Raw genomic sequence first — 20,696 nt, forward strand, 5'->3', positions numbered from 1 at the left:
AATAACATCTGTTAAATATGGACCAATAACATCTGTTAAATATGGACCAATAACATCTGCTAAATATGGACCAATAACATCTGTTAAATATGGACCAATAACATCTGTTAAATATGGACCAATAACATCTGTTAAATATGGACCAATAACATCTGTTAAATATGGACCAATAACATCTGTTAAATATGGACCAATAACATCTGTTAAATATGGACCAATAACATCTGTTAAATATGGACCAATAACATCTGTTAAATATGGACCAATAACATCTGTTAAATATGGACCAATAACATCTGTTAAATATGGACCAATAACATCTGTTAAATATGGACCAATAACATCTGTTAAATATGGACCAATAACATCTGTTAAATATGGACCAATAACATCTGTTAAATATGGACCAATAACATCTGTTAAATATGGACCAATAACATCTGTTAAATATGGACCAATAACATCTGTTAAATATGGACCAATAACATCTGTTAAATATGGACCAATAACATCTGTTAAATATGGACCAATAACATCTGTTAAATATGGACCAATAACATCTGTTAAATATGGACCAATAACATCTGTTAAATATGGACCAATAACATCTGTTAAATATGGACCAATAACATCTGTTAAATATGGACCAATAACATCTGTTAAATATGGACCAATAACATCTGTTAAATATGGACCAATAACATCTGTTAAATATGGACCAATAACATCTGTTAAATATGGACCAATAACATCTGTTAAATATGGACCAATAACATCTGTTAAATATGGACCAATAACATCTGTTAAATATGGACCAATAACATCTGTTAAATATGGACCAATAACATCTGTTAAATATGGACCAATAACATCTGTTAAATATGGACCAATAACATCTGTTAAATATGGACCAATAACATCTGCTAAACATGGACCAATAACATCTGTTAAATATGGACCAATAACATCTGTTAAATATGGACCAATAACATCTGTTAAATATGGACCAATAACATCTGTTAAATATGGACCAATAACATCTGTTAAATATGGACCAATAACATCTGTTAAATATGGACCAATAACATCTGTTAAATATGGACCAATAACATCTGTTAAATATGGACCAATAACATCTGTTAAATATGGACCAATAACATCTGTTAAATATGGACCAATAACATCTGTTAAATATGGACCAATAACATCTGTTAAATATGGACCAATAACATCTGTTAAATATGGACCAATAACATCTGTTAAATATGGACCAATAACATCTGTTAAATATGGACCAATAACATCTGTTAAATATGGACCAATAACATCTGTTAAATATGGACCAATAACATCTGTTAAATATGGACCAATAACATCTGCTAAACATGGTAATGTCACCAATAAACATTTATTTGATTTGATTTCTGATTTGGACTGTTCTCCAATCCTAGAAGGTATCCTACCAATCAGCAGTATATCAGAGAGGACGGCTCTCCAATCCTAGAAGGTATCCTACCAATCAGCAGTATATCAGAGAGGACTGTTCTCCAATCCTAGAAGGTATCCTACCAATCAGCAGTATATCAGAGAGGACTGTTCTCCAATCCTACCAGTTATCCTACCAATCAGCAGTATATCAGAGAGGACTGCTCTCCAATCCTAGAAGGTATCCTACCAATCAGCAGTATATCAGAGAGGACTGTTCTCCAATCCTACCAGTTATCCTACCAATCAGCAGTATATCAGAGAGGACTGCTCTCCAATCCTAGAAGGTATCCTACCAATCAGCAGTATATCAGAGAGGACGGCTCTCCAATCCTAGAAGGTATCCTACCAATCAGCAGTATATCAGAGAGGACTGTTCTCCAATCCTAGAAGGTATCCTACCAATCAGCAGTATATCAGAGAGGACTGTTCTCCAATCCTACCAGTTATCCTACCAATCAGCAGTATATCAGAGAGGACTGTTCTCCAATCCTAGAAGGTATCCTACCAATCAGCAGTATATCAGAGAGGACTGTTCTCCAATCCTACCAATCAGCAGTATATCAGAGAGGACTGTTCTCCAATCCTAGAAGGTATCCTACCAATCAGCAGTATATCAGAGAGGACTGTTCTCCAATCCTAGAAGGTATCCTACCAATCAGCAGTATATCAGAGAGGACTGTTCTCCAATCCTACCAATCAGCAGTATATCAGAGAGGACTGTTCTCCAATCCTAGAAGGTATCCTACCAATCAGCAGTATAACAGAGAGGACTGTTATCCAATCCTAGAAGGTATCCTACCAATCAGCAGTATATCAGAGAGGACTGTTCTCCAATCCTAGAAGGTATCCTACCAATCAGCAGTATATCAGAGAGGACTGTTCTCCAATCCTACCAATCAGCAGTATATCAGAGAGGACTGTTCTCCAATCCTACCAATCAGCAGTATATCAGAGAGGACTGTTCTCCAATCCTAGAAGGTATCCTACCCATCAGCAGTATAACAGAGAGGACTGTTCTCCAATCCTAGAAGTTAAACATGACCATGATAAAGACGACCTGTATAGAATGAATACGTTACCTAAGCACAGAGGTACGGGGTAATTCCATCGTCTGACGGGCCCTGGCATACATGTTATGTATTCATTACCCTGCAAGAGAGAATATAAATGTATTCATTACCCTGCACGAGAAAAGACACATTAATGCATTATCCTGCAAACAAACACATCTATTCAGCACTGTAGGATGTAGCTATATCACAATAACTGCATCTCAAATGGCACCCTATTCCCTATATAGTGCACTACTTTAGACCAGGCCCTATGGCTCTATATAGGGAATAGGGTGCCATTTGGGATGCTCAGTGAAGGAAACAAACAAATATAACAGAATACAACAGAAACCTTTGAAAATGCTGATTCATGTCAAACAAAGGCCATGAAATCAACAGGGAGGGAAACATGTCAAAAAGTGTATCTTCACAATATTTTGACACGTGTTTTTTGGGGGCATTGCCTTCCTCATCTTTATCCTCAAGGTCTCTACTGTAGAATAAAGGGTCATTGTCTCTGAAGGGAATAGGGTGCCATTTAGGACACCACCAGTATGTAGATGTTAGACACCACCAGTATGTAGATGATGGACACCACCAGTATGTAGATGTTAGACACCACCAGTATGTAGATGTTGGACACCACCAGTATGTAGATGTTGGACACCACCAGTATGTAGATGTTGGACACCACCAGTATGTAGATGTTAGACACCACCAGTATGTAGATGATGGACACCACCAGTATGTAGATGATGGACACCACCAGTATGTAGATGTTAGACACCACCAGTATGTAGATGATGGACACCACCAACCAGTATGTAGATGTTAGACACCACCAGTATGTAGATGATAGACACCACCAGTATGTAGATGTTAGACACCACCAGTATGTTAGAAACAACCAGTATGTTAGACACAACCAGTATGTAGATGATGGACACCACCAGTATGTAGATGTTAGACACCACCAGTATGTAGATGATGGACACCACCAGTATGTAGATGATGGACACCACCAGTATATAGATGATGGACACCACCAGTATGTAGATGATGGACACCACCAGTATGTAGATGTTGGACACAACCAGTATGTAGATGTTGGACACAACCAGTATGTTAGACACAACCAGTACGTAGATGTTGGACACAACCAGTATGTAGATGTTGGACACCACCAGTATGTAGATGTTAGACACAACCAGTATGTAGATGATGGACACCACCAGTATGTAGATGTTGGACACAACCAGTATGTAGATGATGGACACCACCAGTATGTAGATGTTAGACACCACCAGTATGTAGATGTTAGACACCACCAGTATGTAGATGTTGGACACAACCAGTATGTAGATGATGGACACCACCAGTATGTAGATGATGGACACCACCAGTATGTAGATGATGGACACCACCAGTATGTAGATGTTAGACACCACCAGTATGTAGATGTTGGACACAACCAGTATGTAGATGATGGACACCACCAGTATGTAGATGATGGACACCACCAGTATGTTAGACACAACCAGTATGTAGATGATGGACACAACCAGTATGTAGATGTTGGACACAACCAGTATGTAGATGATGGACACCACCAGTATGTAGATGTTAGACACCACCAGTATGTAGATGATGGACACCACCAGTATGTAGATGATGGACACCACCAGTATGTAGATGATGGACCCACCAGTATGTAGATGATGGACACCACCAGTATGTAGATGTTAGACACAACCAGTATGTAGATCATGGACACCACCAGTATGTAGATGTTAGACACCACCAGTATGTAGATGATGGACACCACCAGTATGTAGATGTTAGACACCACCAGTATGTAGATGATGGACACCACCAGTATGTAGATGATGGACACCACCAGTATGTAGATGTTGGACACAACCAGTATGTAGATGATGGACACCACCAGTATGTAGATGTTGGACACCACCAGTATGTAGATGTTAGACACCACCAGTATGTAGATTTTAGACACCACCAGTATGTAGATGATGGACACCACCAGTATGTAGATGTTAGACACCACCAGTATGTAGATGTTAGACACAACCAGTATGTAGATGATGGACACCACCAACCAGTATGTAGATGTTAGACACCACCAGTATGTTGGACACCACCAGTATGTAGATGATGGACACCACCAGTATGTAGATGTTGGACACCACCAGTATGTAGATGATGGACACCACCAGTATGTAGATGTTAGACACCACCAGTATGTAGATGTTGGACACCACCAGTATGTAGATGATGGACACCACCAGTATGTAGATGTTGGACACCACCAGTATGTAGATGTTGGACACAACCAGTATGTAGATGTTGGACACCACCAGTATGTAGATGATGGACACCACCAGTATGTAGATGATGGACACCACCAGTATGTAGATGATGGACACCACCAGTATGTAGATGTTAGACACAACCAGTATGTAGATGATGGACACCACCAGTATGTAGATATTAATTATGTTAAATACAGTAACACTTCATAATATTAATAATGTTATCTACTCTGAGTGAGTTTCATTAGTTAGAACCTGAGGATCTGAACAACCTAGGTCAAGTGTGTGTGTTTTTGTCTGTTGGTGTGTGTGTGTGTGTGTGTGTGTGTGTGTGTGTGTGTGTGTGTGTGTGTGTGTGTGTGTGTGTGTGTGTGTGTGTGTGTGTTTCACTTCAACCTTCAGGGTATTCCCTGGGTCTGCATATCTAAACTGGCAGCTCTACATCAGACATGGCCTGTGTTCCAAATGGAACCCTATTCCCTCTATAGTGAACTAGAGCCCTGTGGGCCCTGCTCAAAATAGTGCACTGCGTAGGGAATAGGGTCCCAACGAGCTCTCACGTCAGAATTAGACTTTCATCTATGTTTTTCAAAAATGTCAAATTTCAAAGTTGTTCGCAAAGTTGAATTTCAAAGTGTTTAAAGCTAAGTTAAGTTAAGTCAGGCAAGTTAAGTTATGATAAGTTAGGCAAGTTAAGTTAAGATAAGTTAGGCAAGTTAAGTTAAGTTAAGTTAGGCAAGTTAAGTTAAGATAAGTCAGGCAAGTTAAGTTAAGATAAGTTAGGCAAGTTAAGTTAAGATAAGTTAGGCAAGTTAAGTTAAGATAAGTTAGGCAAGTTAAGTTAAGTTAAGTTAGGCAAGTTAAGTTAAGATAAGTTAGGCAAGTTTCTATCGCTGGATTCAAACCGGCAACCTTCGGCACCAAAGGGCAGATGCTTACGTCCATCCACCACTGGCCGACCCTACACCACCCGAGCAAAACCAAAACCTACCTGAAGGTAACAGAGCAGTGTGTGTCTGTCTGTCTGTGTGTGTGTGTCTGTGTCGGTGTGTCGGTGTGTCTGTGTGTCTGTGTGTCTGTGTGTCGGTGTGTCTGTGTGTCTGTGTGTCTGTGTGTCTGTGTGTCTGTGTGTGTGTGTGTGTGTGTGTGTGTGTGTGCTCACCTTCAGAGAGTAGCCTTGGTCACACTGAAAGGAAACCATGTCCCCCACAGTGAAGCGCTGGCCCACATTGACACCGTTCAGGGGGGGCTGAGGTTCTGGACATGAATCCAAACCTATTGCTTAGGACAGAGTCAAAACACAACAGGAAATAGCAATCACTTGTCTGCACATCAAGATCACTACAGGAACATAGAAACAAACACAAACCGTTCGAAACAGTAGAATACAGTATGGAACCGGTTGTTAACACCTTATAGGAATACTGAGAGGTGATAGGTAGTTATAATACTCCTTATAGGAATACTGAGAGGTGATAGGTAGTTATAACACTCCTTATAGGAATACTGAGAGATGATTGGTAGTTATAATACACCTTATAGGAATACTGAGAGGTGATTGATAGTTATAATACTCCTTATAGGAATACTGAGAGCTGATTGGTAGTTATAATACTCCTTATAGGAATACTGAGAGCTGATAGGTAGTTATAACACTCCTTATTGGAATACTGAGAGATGATAGGTCGTTATAATACACCTTATAGGAATACTGAGAGCTGATAGGTAGTTATAACACTCCTTATTGGAATACTGAGAGTGGTCAGAGAGTGATGAGCAGAGGGGTGAGTGGAGTGGAGATGGAGTCTGTGAGTGGTAAACATAGTGGTGGGAGATTATGAGTGGTTAACAGAGAGGTAAACAGAATGGTGAGAGACTATGAGGGGTAAACAGAATGGTAAACAGAGTGGTGAGAGACTATGAGGGGTAAACAGAGTGGTGAGAGACTATGAGGGGTAAACAGAGTGGTAAACAGAGTGGTGAGAGACTATGAGGGGTGAACAGAATGGTAAACAGAGTGGTGAGAGACTATGAGGGGTAAACAGAGTGGTGAGAGACTATGAGGGGTAAACAGAGTGGTGAGAGACTATGAGTGGTAAACAGAGTGGTGAGAGACTATGGGGGGTAAACAGAGTGGTGAGAGACTATGAGTGGTAAACAGAGTGGTAAACAGAGTGGTGAGAGACTATGAGGGGTGAACAGAGTGGTAAACAGAGTGGTGAGAGACTATGAGGGGTAAACAGAGTGGTGAGAGACTATGAGTGGTAAACAGAATGGTGAGAGACTATGAGTGGTAAACAGAGTGGTGAGAGACTATGAGGGGTAAACAGAGTGGTAAACAGAGTGGTGAGAGACTATGAGGGGTAAACAGAGTGGTGAGAGACTATGAGTGGTAACAGAGTGGTGAGAGACTATGAGTGGTGAACAGAGTGGTGAGAGACTATGAGTGGTAACAGAGTGGTGAGAGACTATGAGTGGTTAACAGAGTGGTGAGAGACTATGAGTGGTAACAGGTAACAGAGTGGTGAGAGACTATGAGTGGTAAACAGAGTGGTAAACAGAGTGGTGAGAGACTGTGAGTGGTTAACAGAGTGGTGAACAGAGTGGAGAGAGACTATGAGGGGTAAACAGAGTGGTGAGAGACTATGAGTGGTAACAGAGTGGTGAGAGACTATGAGTGGTTAACAGAGTGGTGAGAGACTATGAGGGGTAAACAGAGTGGTGAGAGACTATGAGGGGTAAACAGAGTGGTAAACAGAGTGGTGAGAGACTATGAGGGGTAAACAGAGTGGTGAGAGACTATGAGGGGTAAACAGAGTGGTGAGAGACTATGAGGGGTAACAGAGTGGTGAGAGACTATGAGTGGTTAACAGAGTGGTGAACAGAGTGGTGAGAGACTATGAGGGGTAAACAGAGTGGTAAACAGAGTGGTGAGAGACTATGAGTGGTAACAGAGTGGTGAGAGACTATGAGTGGTGAACAGAGTGGTGAGAGACTATGAGTGGTAACAGAGTGGTGAGAGACTATGAGTGGTAAACAGAGTGGTAAACAGAGTGGTGAGAGACTATGAGTGGTGAACAGAGTGGTGAGAGACTATGAGTGGTGAGAGACTATGAGTGGTTAACAGAGTGGTAAACAGAATGGTGAGAGACTATGAGGGGTAAACAGAGTGGTGAGAGACTATGAGGGGTAAACAGAGTGGTAAACAGAGTGGTGAGAGACTATGAGGGGTAACAGAGTGGTGAGAGACTATGAGTGGTAACAGAGAGGTGAGAGACTATGAGTGGTAAACAGAGTGGTGAGAGACTATGAGTTGTAACAGAGAGGTGAGAGACTATGAGTGGTAACAGAGAGGTGAGAGACTATGAGTGGTAACAGAGAGGTGAGAGACTATGAGTGGTAAACAGAGTGGTGAGAGACTATGAGGGGTAAACAGAGTGGTAAACAGAGTGGTGAGAGACTATGAGGGGTAAACAGAGTGGTAAACAGAGTGGTGAGAGACTATGAGGGGTAAACAGAGTGGCTGAGGGACTATGAGTGGTAAACAGAGTGGTGAGAGACTATGAGGGGTAAACAGAGTGGTAAACAGAGTGGTGAGAGACTATGAGGGGTAAACAGAGTGGCTGAGGGACTATGAGTGGTAAACAGAGTGGTAAACAGAGTGGTGAGAGACTATGAGTGGTGAACAGAGTGGTGAGAGACTATGAGTGGTGAGAGACTATGAGTGGTTAACAGAGTGGTAAACAGAATGGTGAGAGACTATGAGGGGTAAACAGAGTGGTGAGAGACTATGAGGGGTAAACAGAGTGGTAAACAGAGTGGTGAGAGACTATGAGTGGTGAACAGAGTGGTGAGAGACTATGAGTGGTAACAGAGTGGTGAGAGACTATGAGTGGTTAACAGAGTGGTGAACAGAGTGGTGAGAGACTATGAGTGGTAAACAGAGTGGTGAGGGACTATGAGTGGTGAGAGATTATGAGTGGTTAACAGAGTGGTGAGAGACTATGAGGGGTAAACAGAGTGGTGAGAGACTATGAGGGGTAAACAGAGTGGTAAACAGAGTGGTGAGAGACTATGAGGGGTAACAGAGTGGTGAGAGACTATGAGTGGTAACAGAGAGGTGAGAGACTATGAGTGGTAACAGAGAGGTGAGAGACTATGAGTGGTAAACAGAGTGGTGAGAGACTATGAGGGGTAAACAGAGTGGTAAACAGAGTGGTGAGAGACTATGAGGGGTAAACAGAGTGGTGAGGGACTATGAGTGGTAAACAGAGTGGTAAACAGAGAGGTGAGAGACTATGAGTGGTAACAGAGTGGTGAGAGACTATGAGTGGTAACAGAGAGGTGAGAGACTATGAGTGGTAAACAGAGTGGTGAGAGACTATGAGTGGTAACAGAGAGGTGAGAGACTATGAGTGGTAAACAGAGTGGTGAGAGACTATGAGGGGTAAACAGAGTGGTGAGAGACTATGAGTGGTTAACAGAGTGGTAAACAGAGTGGTGAGAGACTATGAGTGGTTAACAGAGTGGTAAACAGAGTGGTGAGAGACTATGAGTGGTTAACAGAGTGGTAAACAGAGTGGTGAGAGACTATGAGTGGTAAACAGAGTGGTGAGAGACTATGAGTGGTGAGAGACTATGAGTGGTTAACAGAGTGGTAAACAGAATGGTGAGAGACTATGAGGGGTAAACAGAGTGGTGAGAGACTATGAGGGGTAAACAGAGTGGTAAACAGAGTGGTGAGAGACTATGAGTGGTGAACAGAGTGGTGAGAGACTATGAGTGGTAACAGAGTGGTGAGAGACTATGAGTGGTTAACAGAGTGGTGAACAGAGTGGTGAGAGACTATGAGTGGTAAACAGAGTGGTGAGGGACTATGAGTGGTGAGAGATTATGAGTGGTTAACAGAGTGGTGAGAGACTATGAGGGGTAAACAGAGTGGTGAGAGACTATGAGTGGTAAACAGAGTGGTGAGAGACTATGAGTGGTGAGAGACTATGAGTGGTTAACAGAGTGGTGAGAGACTATGAGTGGTTAACAGAGTGGTAAACAGAGTGGTGAGAGACTATGAGTGGTTAACAGAGTGGTAAACAGAGTGGTGAGAGACTATGAGTGGTAAACAGAGTGGTGAGAGACTATGAGTGGTAAACAGAGTGGTAAACAGAGTGGTGAGAGACTATGAGGGGTGAACAGAGTGGTGAGAGACTATGAGTGGTAAACAGAGTGGTAAACAGAGTGGTGAGAGACTATGAGGGGTGAACAGAGTGGTAAACAGAGTGGTGAGAGACTATGAGGGGTAAACAGAGTGGTGAGAGACTATGAGGGGTAAACAGAGTGGTAAACAGAGTGGTGAGAGACTATGAGGGGTAAACAGAGTGGTAAACAGAGTGGTGAGAGACTATGAGTGGTGAACAGAGTGGTGAGAGACTATGAGTGGTAACAGAGTGGTGAGAGACTATGAGTGGTTAACAGAGTGGTGAACAGAGTGGTGAGAGACTATGAGTGGTAAACAGAGTGGTGAGGGACTATGAGTGGTGAGAGACTATGAGTGGTTAACAGAGTGGTGAGAGACTATGAGGGGTAAACAGAGTGGTGAGAGACTATGAGTGGTAACAGAGAGGTGAGAGACTATGAGTGGTAACAGAGAGGTGAGAGACTATGAGTGGTAAACAGAGTGGTGAGAGACTATGAGGGGTAAACAGAGTGGTAAACAGAGTGGTGAGAGACTATGAGGGGTAAACAGAGTGGTGAGGGACTATGAGGGGTAAACAGAGTGGTAAACAGAGTGGTGAGAGACTATGAGGGGTAACAGAGTGGTGAGAGACTATGAGTGGTAACAGAGAGGTGAGAGACTATGAGTGGTAACAGAGAGGTGAGAGACTATGAGTGGTAAACAGAGTGGTGAGAGACTATGAGGGGTAAACAGAGTGGTAAACAGAGTGGTGAGAGACTATGAGGGGTAAACAGAGTGGTGAGGGACTATGAGTGGTAAACAGAGTGGTAAACAGAGTGGTGAGAGACTATGAGTGGTAACAGAGTGGTGAGAGACTATGAGTGGTAACAGAGTGGTGAGAGACTATGAGTGGTAAACAGAGTGGTGAGAGACTATGAGTGGTAACAGAGAGGTGAGAGACTATGAGTGGTAAACAGAGTGGTGAGAGACTATGAGGGGTAAACAGAGTGGTGAGAGACTATGAGTGGTTAACAGAGTGGTAAACAGAGTGGTGAGAGACTATGAGTGGTTAACAGAGTGGTAAACAGAGTGGTGAGAGACTATGAGTGGTTAACAGAGTGGTAAACAGAGTGGTGAGAGACTATGAGTGGTTAACAGAGTGGTAAACAGAGTGGTGAGAGACTATGAGTGGTAAACAGAGTGGTGAGAGACTATGAGTGGTAAACAGAGTGGTAAACAGAGTGGTGAGAGACTATGAGGGGTGAACAGAGTGGTGAGAGACTATGAGTGGTAAACAGAGTGGTAAACAGAGTGGTGAGAGACTATGAGGGGTGAACAGAGTGGTAAACAGAGTGGTGAGAGACTATGAGGGGTAAACAGAGTGGTGAGAGACTATGAGGGGTAAACAGAGTGGTAAACAGAGTGGTGAGAGACTATGAGTGGTAAACAGAGTGGTAAACAGAGTGGTGAGAGACTATGAGTGGTAAACAGAGTGGTAGACAGAGTGGTGAGGGACTATGAGGGGTGAACAGAGTGGTAAACAGTGGTGAGAGACTATGAAGGGTAAACAGAGTGGTAAACAGAGTGGTGAAAGACTATGAGTGGTTAACAGAGTGGTAAACAGAGTGGTGAGAGACTATCAGGGTGGTCTGCTGCTGGCCTTATTCTTAGAAAACGTAATATGACTCAACAATGGAACACGTGATGATGTCATGGGAATGTTCCCTGAATAGAAATGACTCAACAATGGAACACGTGATGATGTCATGGGAATGTTCCCTGAATAGAAATGACTCAACAATGGAACATGTGATGATGTCATGGGAATGTTCCCTGAATAGAAATGACTCAACAATGGAACACGTGATGATGTCATGTGAATGTTCCCTGAATAGAAATGACTCAACAATGGAACACGTGATGATGTCATGGGAATGTTTCCTGGATAGATATGACTCAACAATGGAACACGTGATGATGTCATGGGAATGTTCCCTGAATAGAAATGACTCAACAATGGAACATGTAATGATGTCATGGGAATGTTTCCTGAATAGAAATGACTCAACAATGGAACACGTGATGATGTCATGGGAATGTTTCCTGGATAGATATGACTCAACAATGGAATGGGGTCTGAAAAAATGTATTGATGTGTCAATAGCACAGAGTTAATGAAGAATCATGGAATAACTATGTGAATTGCTTTTGTAGTGAAAGTAGTATTTTACAGTGTTATGGATGGAATGCTGCTGGTTTTCATGCCATTATGGCAGGGTTTAACCAAGTCCTCTGACTATCGTTGTCATGCCATTATGGCAGGGTTTAACCAAGTCCTCTGACTATCGTTGTCATGCCATTATGGCAGGGTTTAACCAAGTCCTCTGACTATCGTTGTCATGCCATTATGGCAGGGTTTAACCAAGTCCTCTGACTAACGTTATGATGGCAGGGTTTAACCAAGTCCTCTGTCTAACGTTGTCATGCCATTATGGCAGGGTTTGACCAAGTCCTCTGACTATCGTTGTCATGCCATTATGGCAGGGTTTGATCAAGTCCTCTGACTAACGTTATGATGGCAGGGTTTAACCAAGTCCTCTGTCTAACGATGTAATGCCATGATGACAGGGCTATTCAACTAGTGGACCTAGAGGGTTAAAGTCCTGCTGGTTTTATTGTCTAGTGTTTTGGTCCTCCAGGACTAGTGGACCTAGAAGGCCAAAGTCCTGCTGGTTTTATTGTCTAGTGTTTTGGTCCTCCAGGACTAGTGGACCTAGAAGGCCAAAGTCCTGCTGGTTTTATTGTCTAGTGTTTTGGTCCTCCAGGACCTCCAGGACTGGTGTTGACAAGCCCAGCTGGATCTGCTTCAGCCATCTCATCTCACTAGTGCTGTCCTGCCAGCAGAGGAGTTGGCTAAAGGACACGCAGGGTTACAGATGGGACCAGGCTAACTGAGCTCATCCACCGTCCCTGTCTGTCTGTCTGTCTGTCTGTCTGTCTGTCTGTCTGTCTGCCTGTCTGTCTGCCTGTCTGTCTGTCTGTCTGTCTGTCTGCCTGTCTGCCTGTCTGCCTGCCTGTCTGCCTGCCTGTCTGTCTGTCTGTCTGTCTGTCTGTCTGCCTGCTTGTCTGTCTGTCTGTCTGCCTGTCTGCCTGCCTGCCTGCCTGTCTGTCTGTCTGTCTGTCTGTCTGTCTGCCTGCTTGTCTGCCTGTCTGTCTGCCTGTCTGTCTGTCTGTCTGTCTGTCTGTCTGCCTGGATGCCTGCTTGTCTGTCTGTCTGTCTGCCTGTCTGTCTGACTGTCTGTCTGTCTGCCTGCCTGTCTGTCTGCCTGTCTGTCTGTCTGCCTGCTTGTCTGCCTGTCTGTCTGTCTGCCTGTCTGTCTGTCTGTCTGTCTGTCTGAGTGGGGAACTGTAACCCTCTGACCACAGGTCTCCCACTAACACCAGCCACTCTCCTCAACATCTGTCTCACATCCCCTTTCACCCTGTGTCCCACCTTCCCCCAAACTTAGAGATAAACATACTTTATATTCAAGATGCTATCATCACCTGTCTCCCACAACGTCTCACCACAGCCAACCTCTCACAGCCCTGATCGGTCCGTCTCAGTCTCTCAGCACCTCTAACCCTGTATACCACTCTCCCACAGTCTACCACCTGTAGAGATCAACATATAATACAACTCTCTCACCAAGTCTACTCCCCGCTCTCCTCAGCCTCTGTCCTGTCTGTCTCTCAGTGGGTTGTTTTATCACTAACCCTGTCTGTCTCTCAGTGGGTTGTATCATCACTAACCCTGTCTGTCTCTCAGTGGGTTGTATCATCACTAACCCTGTCTGTCTCTCAGTGGGTTGTATCATCACTAACCCTGTCTGTCTCTCAGTGGGTTGTTATAACACTAACCCTGTCTGTCTCTCAGTGGGTTGTATCATCACTAACCCTGTCTGTCTCTCAGTGGGTTGTTATAACACTAACCCTGTCTGTCTCTCAGTGGGTTGTATCATCACTAACCCTGTCTGTCTCTCAGTGGGTTGTTATAACACTAACCCTGTCTGTCTCTCAGTGGGTTGTTATAACACTAACCCTGTCTGTCTCTCAGTGGGTTGTTATAACACTAACCCTGTCTGTCTCTCAGTGGGTTGTTCTAACACTAACCCTGTCTGTCTCTCAGTGGGTTGTTATAACACTAACCCTGTCTGTCTCTCAGTGGGTTGTATCATCACTAACCCTGTCTGTCTCTCAGTGGGTTGTATCATCACTAACCCTGTCTGTCTCTCAGTGGGTTGTTATAACACTAACCCTGTCTGTCTCTCAGTGGGTTGTTCTAACACTAACCCTGTCTGTCTCTCAGTGGGTTGTATCATCACTAACCCTGTCTGTCTCTCAGTGGGTTGTATCATCACTAACCCTGTCTGTCTCTCAGTGGGTTGTTATAACACTAACCCTGTCTGTCTCTCAGTGGGTTGTTCTAACACTAACCCTGTCTGTCTCTCAGTGGGTTGTATCATCACTAACCCTGTCTGTCTCTCAGTGGGTTGTATCATCACTAACCCTGTCTGTCTCTCAGTGGGTTGTATCATCACTAACCCTGTCTGTCTCTCAGTGGGTTGTTATAACACTAACCCTGTCTGTCTTTCAGTGGGTTGTATCATCACTAACCCTGTCTGTCTCTCAGTGGGTTGTATCATCACTAACCCTGTCTGTCTCTCAGTGGGTTGTATCATCCCTAACCCTGTCTGTCTCTCAGTTGGTTGTATCATCACTAACCCTGTCTGTCTCTCTGTGGGTTGTTATAACACTAACCCTGTCTGTCTCTCAGTGGGTTGTTATAACACTAACCCTGTCTGTCTCTCAGTGGGTTGTATCATCACTAACCCTGTCTGTCTCTCAGTGGGTTGTTATAACACTAACCCTGTCTGTCTCTCAGTGGGTTGTTATAACACTAACCCTGTCTGTCTCTCAGTGGGTTGTATCATCACTAACCCTGTCTGTCTCTCAGTGGGTTGTTATATCACTAACCCTGTCTGTCTCTCAGTGGGTTGTATCATCACTAACCCTGTCTGTCTCTCAGTGGGTTGTATCATCACTAACCCTGTCTGTCTCTCAGTGGGTTGTATCATCACTAACCCTGTCTGTCTCTCAGTGGGTTGTATCATCACTAACCCTGTCTGTCTCTCAGTGGGTTGTTATAACACTAACCCTGTCTGTCTCTCAGTGGGTTGTATCATCACTAACCCTGTCTGTCTCTCAGTGGGTTGTTATAACACTAACCCTGTCTGTCTCTCAGTGGGTTGTTATAACACTAACCCTGTCTGTCTCTCAGTGGGTTGTTCTAACACTAACCCTGTCTGTCTCTCAGTGGGTTGTTATAACACTAACCCTGTCTGTCTCTCAGTGGGTTGTATCATCACTAACCCTGTCTGTCTCTCAGTGGGTTGTATCATCACTAACCCTGTCTGTCTCTCAGTGGGTTGTTATAACACTAACCCTGTCTGTCTCTCAGTGGGTTGTTCTAACACTAACCCTGTCTGTCTCTCAGTGGGTTGTATCATCACTAACCCTGTCTGTCTCTCAGTGGGTTGTATCATCACTAACCCTGTCTGTCTCTCAGTGGGTTGTTATAACACTAACCCTGTCTGTCTCTCAGTGGGTTGTTCTAACACTAACCCTGTCTGTCTCTCAGTGGGTTGTATCATCACTAACCCTGTCTGTCTCTCAGTGGGTTGTATCATCACTAACCCTGTCTGTCTCTCAGTGGGTTGTATCATCACTAACCCTGTCTGTCTCTCAGTGGGTTGTTATAACACTAACCCTGTCTGTCTCTCAGTGGGTTGTATCATCACTAACCCTGTCTGTCTCTCAGTGGGTTGTATCATCACTAACCCTGTCTGTCTCTCAGTGGGTTGTATCATCACTAACCCTGTCTGTCTCTCAGTGGGTTGTATCATCACTAACCCTGTCTGTCTCTCAGTGGGTTGTTATAACACTAACCCTGTCTGTCTCTCAGTGGGTTGTTATAACACTAACCCTGTCTGTCTCTCAGTGGGTTGTATCATCACTAACCCTGTCTGTCTCTCAGTGGGTTGTTATAACACTAACCCTGTCTGTCTCTCAGTGGGTTGTTATAACACTAACCCTGTCTGTCTCTCAGTGGGTTGTATCATCACTAACCCTGTCTGTCTCTCAGTGGGTTGTTATATCACTAACCCTGTCTGTCTCTCAGTGGGTTGTATCATCACTAACCCTGTCTGTCTCTCAGTGGGTTGTTATAACACTAACCCTGTCTGTCTCTCAGTGGGTTGTATCATCACTAACCCTGTCTGTCTCTCAGTGGGTTGTTCTATCACTAACCCTGTCTGTCTCTCAGTGGGTTGTTATAACACTAACCCTGTCTGTCTCTCAGTGGGTTGTATCATCACTAACCCTGTCTGTCTCTCAGTGGGTTGTATCATCACTAACCCTGTCTGTCTCTCAGTGGGTTGTATCATCACTAACCCTGTCTGTCTCTCAGTGGGTTGTATCATCACTAACCCTGTCTGTCTCTCAGTGGGTTGTATCATCACTAACCCTGTCTGTCTCTCAGTGGGTTGTTCTATCACTAACCCTGTCTGTCTCTCAGTGGGTTGTTATAACACTAACCCTGTCTGTCTCTCAGTGGGTTGTTCTAACACTAACCCTGTCTGTCTCTCAGTGGGTTGTATCATCACTAACCCTGTCTGTCTCTCAGTGGGTTGTTATAACACTAACCCTGTCTGTCTCTCAGTGGGTTGTATCATCACTAACCCTGTCTGTCTCTCAGTGGGTTGTATCATCACTAACCCTGTCTGTCTCTCAGTGGGTTGTATCATCACTAACCCTGTCTGTCTCTCAGTGGGTTGTATCATCACTAACCCTGTCTGTCTCTCAGTGGGTTGTATCATCACTAACCCTGTCTGTCTCTCAGTGGGTTGTTATAACACTAACCCTGTCTGTCTCTCAGTGGGTTGTATCATCACTAACCCTGTCTGTCTCTCAGAGGGTTGTTCTATCACTAACTCAGCCCTCTCCCACATCAATCTCTTCAGCCAATCAGTCTCCTCAGCCCTCTCCCACATCAATCTCTTCAGCCAATCAGTGTCCTCAGCCCTCTCCCACATCAATCTCTTCAGCCAATCAGTCTCCTCAGCCCTCTCCCACATCAATCTCTTCAGCCAATCAGTCTCCTCAGCCCTCTCCCATATCAATCTCTTCAGCCAATCAGTCTCCTCAGGCCTCTCCCACATTAATCTCTTCAGCCAATCAGTCTCCTCAGCCCTCTCCCACATCAATCTCTTCAGCCAATCAGTGTCCTCAGCCCTCTCCCACATCAATCTCTTCAGCCAATCAGTCTCCTCAGCCCTCTCCCACATCAATCTCTTCAGCCAATCAGTCTCCTCAGCCCTCTCCCATATCAATCTCTTCAGCCAATCAGTCTCCTCAGCCCTCTCCCACATCAATCTCTTCAGCCAATCAGTGTCCTCAGCCCTCTCCCACATCAATCTCTTCAGCCAATCAGTCTCCTCAGCCCTCTCCCACATCAATCTCTTCAGCCAATCAGTCTCCTCAGCCCTCTCCCATATCAATCTCTTCAGCCAATCAGTCTCCTCAGGCCTCTCCCACATCAATCTCTTCAGCCAATCAGTCTCCTCAGGTCTCTCCCACATCAATCTCTTCAGCCAGTCAGTCTCCTCAGCCCTCTCCCACATCAATCTCTTCAGCCAATCAGTCTCCTCAGGCCTCTCCCACATCAATCTCTTCAGCCAATCAGTCTCCTCAGGCCTCTCCAACATCAATCTCTTCAGCCAGCCAGTCTCCTCAGCCCTCTCCCACATCAATCTCTTCAGCCAATCAGTCTCCTCAGCCCTCTCCCATATCAATCTCTTCAGCCAATCAGTCTCCTCAGGCCTCTCCCACATCAATCTCTTCAGCCAATCAGTCTCCTCAGGCCTCTCCAACATCAATCTCTTCAGCCAATCAGTCTCCTCAGGCCTCTCCTACATCAATCTCTTCAGCCAGTCAGTCTCCTCAGCCCTCTCCCACATCAATCTCTTCAACCTCTCACCCCTTCCTTACCACAGCATGTCACCCCTCTCCCCCACATGCCCAACACTCTCCACACCATGACTACCAGGTGTAGGAATATCCATTTTTAACAGCCTGCTGAGATGATGGATAGCATTCTGTTATGAACACCTTCTGAACTCTGTTAACCACTCATAGTCTCTCACCACTCTGTTTACCCCTCATAGTCTCTCACCACTCTGTTTACCCCTCATAGTCTCTCACCACTCTGTTTACCACTCATAGTCTCTCACCACTCTGTTTACCACTCTGTTTACCACTCATAGTCTCTCACCACTCTGTTTACCACTCTGTTTACCCCTCATAGTCTCTCACCACTCTGTTTACCACTCTGTTTACCCCTCATAGTCTCTCACCACTCTGTTTACCACTCTGTTTACCCCTCATAGTCTCTCACCACTCTGTTTACCACTCTGTTTACCCCTCATAGTCTCTCACCACTCTGTTTACCACTCTGTTTACCCCTCATAGTCTCTCACCACTCTGTTTACCCCTCATAGTCTCTCACCACTCTGTTTACCACTCTGTTTACCACTCATAGTCTCTCACCACTCTGTTTACCACTCTGTTTACCCCTCATAGTCTCTCACCACTCTGTTTACCACTCTGTTTACCCCTCATAGTCTCTCACCACTCTGTTTACCACTCTGTTTACCCCTCATAGTCTCTCACCACTCTGTTTACCCCTCATAGTCTCTCACCACTCTGTTTACCACTCTGTTTACCCCTCATAGTCTCTCACCACTCTGTTTACCCCTCATAGTCTCTCATAATACTGGCTACTCAGTATTGAGTAGCCAGATAAAAGGTGCCCATTTCAAACGGCCTCGTACTCAATTCTTGCTCGTACAATATGCATATTATTATTACTATTGGATAGAAAACACTCTCTAGTTTCTAAAACCATTTGAATTATATCTGTGAGTCAAACAGAACTCATTTGGCACAAACTTCCTGACCAGGAAGTGGAAAGTCTGAAATCGATGCTCTGTTCTACTTCCTGCCTATACATGGGCATGATACGTAAGAGTCTACGTGCACTTCATACACCTTCCCCTGGTTGTCAAGAGGCGGTGAGAGAAGAAATTTCGTGTTTATCTTGGTCTGAGGTGGAATAAAAGCTCTTTGTATGACGTGACCGTCCATTTTCTGTTTTCTGGAGCGCGCGAAAGGGGACATGGATTTGCCTTCTGTTTAGCTGTCGTTATGGACGACTAATATCTCCGGCTTTGATTTTATTTGATACATGTGACCATATCATCGTAAAGTATGTTTTTTCAATATAGTTTCATCAGATTATTGAAAAATTTTCGTGAGTTTTGCCGTGTTCCGTTCTCTTCCGTTTGTTGACTTGGAGAGCTTTGTGCCACTTGGCAAGTGCGCTTCCTAAATCGAGAGGGAAAATGAACGTTCTAAATCCAAACAACGACTGTTCTTGACAAAGGACACCTTGTCCAACATTCTGATGGAAGATCACCAAAAGTAAGAAACATTTTATGATGCTAATTCATATATCTGTCGTGCATGTGAATTAGTCGTGGGCGCCCAACTTTGGGGTACTCAGCTATACCGAAGCTGGATGTCGTAATGAAGTTATTTTTTAGAATTCTAACACTGCGATTTCATTAAGAACTAATGGATCTATCATTTCCTATACAACATGTATTTTTTACTTATGTTTATGAATAGCTATTTGGTCAGAATATGTGTGTCAGAAAACGTGTCAGAAAAATATCGTTGCTGTTTAGACGTTGTGGAAAAAGTAGCTAAGTTAGCACAATGTGTAACCACTGATTTCAGCTCTAAATATGCACATTTTCGAACAAAACATAAGTGTATGTATAACCTGATGTTATAGGACTGTCATCTGAGGAAGAAAATCAAGGTTAGTCAAAAATTATATATCTTTTGCTTGTTTGTTACGATCGCTAACTTTTGCTACTGGGAAATTGCTTGTGTTTTTGGCTATTGTGGTAAGCTAATATAACGCTCTATTGTGTTTTCGCTGTAAAACACTTGATAAATCGGAAATATTGTCTGGAATCACAAGATGCCTGTCTTTCAATTGCTGTACACTATGTATTTTTCAGAAATGTTTTATGATGAGTATTTGGTTATTTGGCGTTGGTGTCTGTAATTATTCTGTCTGCTTTCGGTGCAATTTCTGATTGTAGCTGCAATGTAAACTATGATTTATACCTGAAAAATGCACATTTTTCTAACAAAACATATGCTATACAATAAAAATGTTATCAGACTGTCATCTGATGAAGTTGTTTCTTGGTTAGTGGCTATTTATATCTTTATTTGGATGAATTTGTGATAGCTACTGATGGAGTAAAAAACTGGTGGAGTACAAAAAGTGGTGTCTTTTGCTAACGTGGTTAGCTAATAGATTTACATATTGTGTCTTCCCTGTAAAACATTTTAAAAATCGGACATGTTGGCTGGATTCACAAGATGTGTACCTTTCATATGCTGTATTGGACTTGTTAATGTGTGAAAGTTAAATATTTTAAAAAAAAATATTTTGAATTTCGCGCCCTGCACTTTGAG

At 43.7% G+C, this 20,696-nt stretch overlaps 1 protein-coding gene across 1 annotated transcript in view; it reads right to left on the bottom strand.

Annotated features, from left to right (window-relative positions):
- Positions 1 to 20,696, bottom strand: part of LOC129856014 (CUB and sushi domain-containing protein 3-like) — a 749,171-nt gene that overhangs the window by 183,779 nt on the left and 544,696 nt on the right. Inside the window, exons 64-65 of the mRNA XM_055924143.1 lie at positions 6,033 to 6,151; positions 2,568 to 2,637 (exon numbers count right to left, since the gene is read on the bottom strand). Of these exons, the coding sequence (XP_055780118.1) occupies positions 2,568 to 2,637; positions 6,033 to 6,151 (189 nt within the window). The remainder of the gene's footprint in view (positions 1 to 2,567; positions 2,638 to 6,032; positions 6,152 to 20,696) is intronic.

The sequence above is a fragment of the Salvelinus fontinalis genome, chromosome 5, assembly GCF_029448725.1.
Source record: "Salvelinus fontinalis isolate EN_2023a chromosome 5, ASM2944872v1, whole genome shotgun sequence".
In the NCBI taxonomy this organism is placed as follows: Eukaryota; Metazoa; Chordata; class Actinopteri; order Salmoniformes; family Salmonidae; genus Salvelinus; species Salvelinus fontinalis.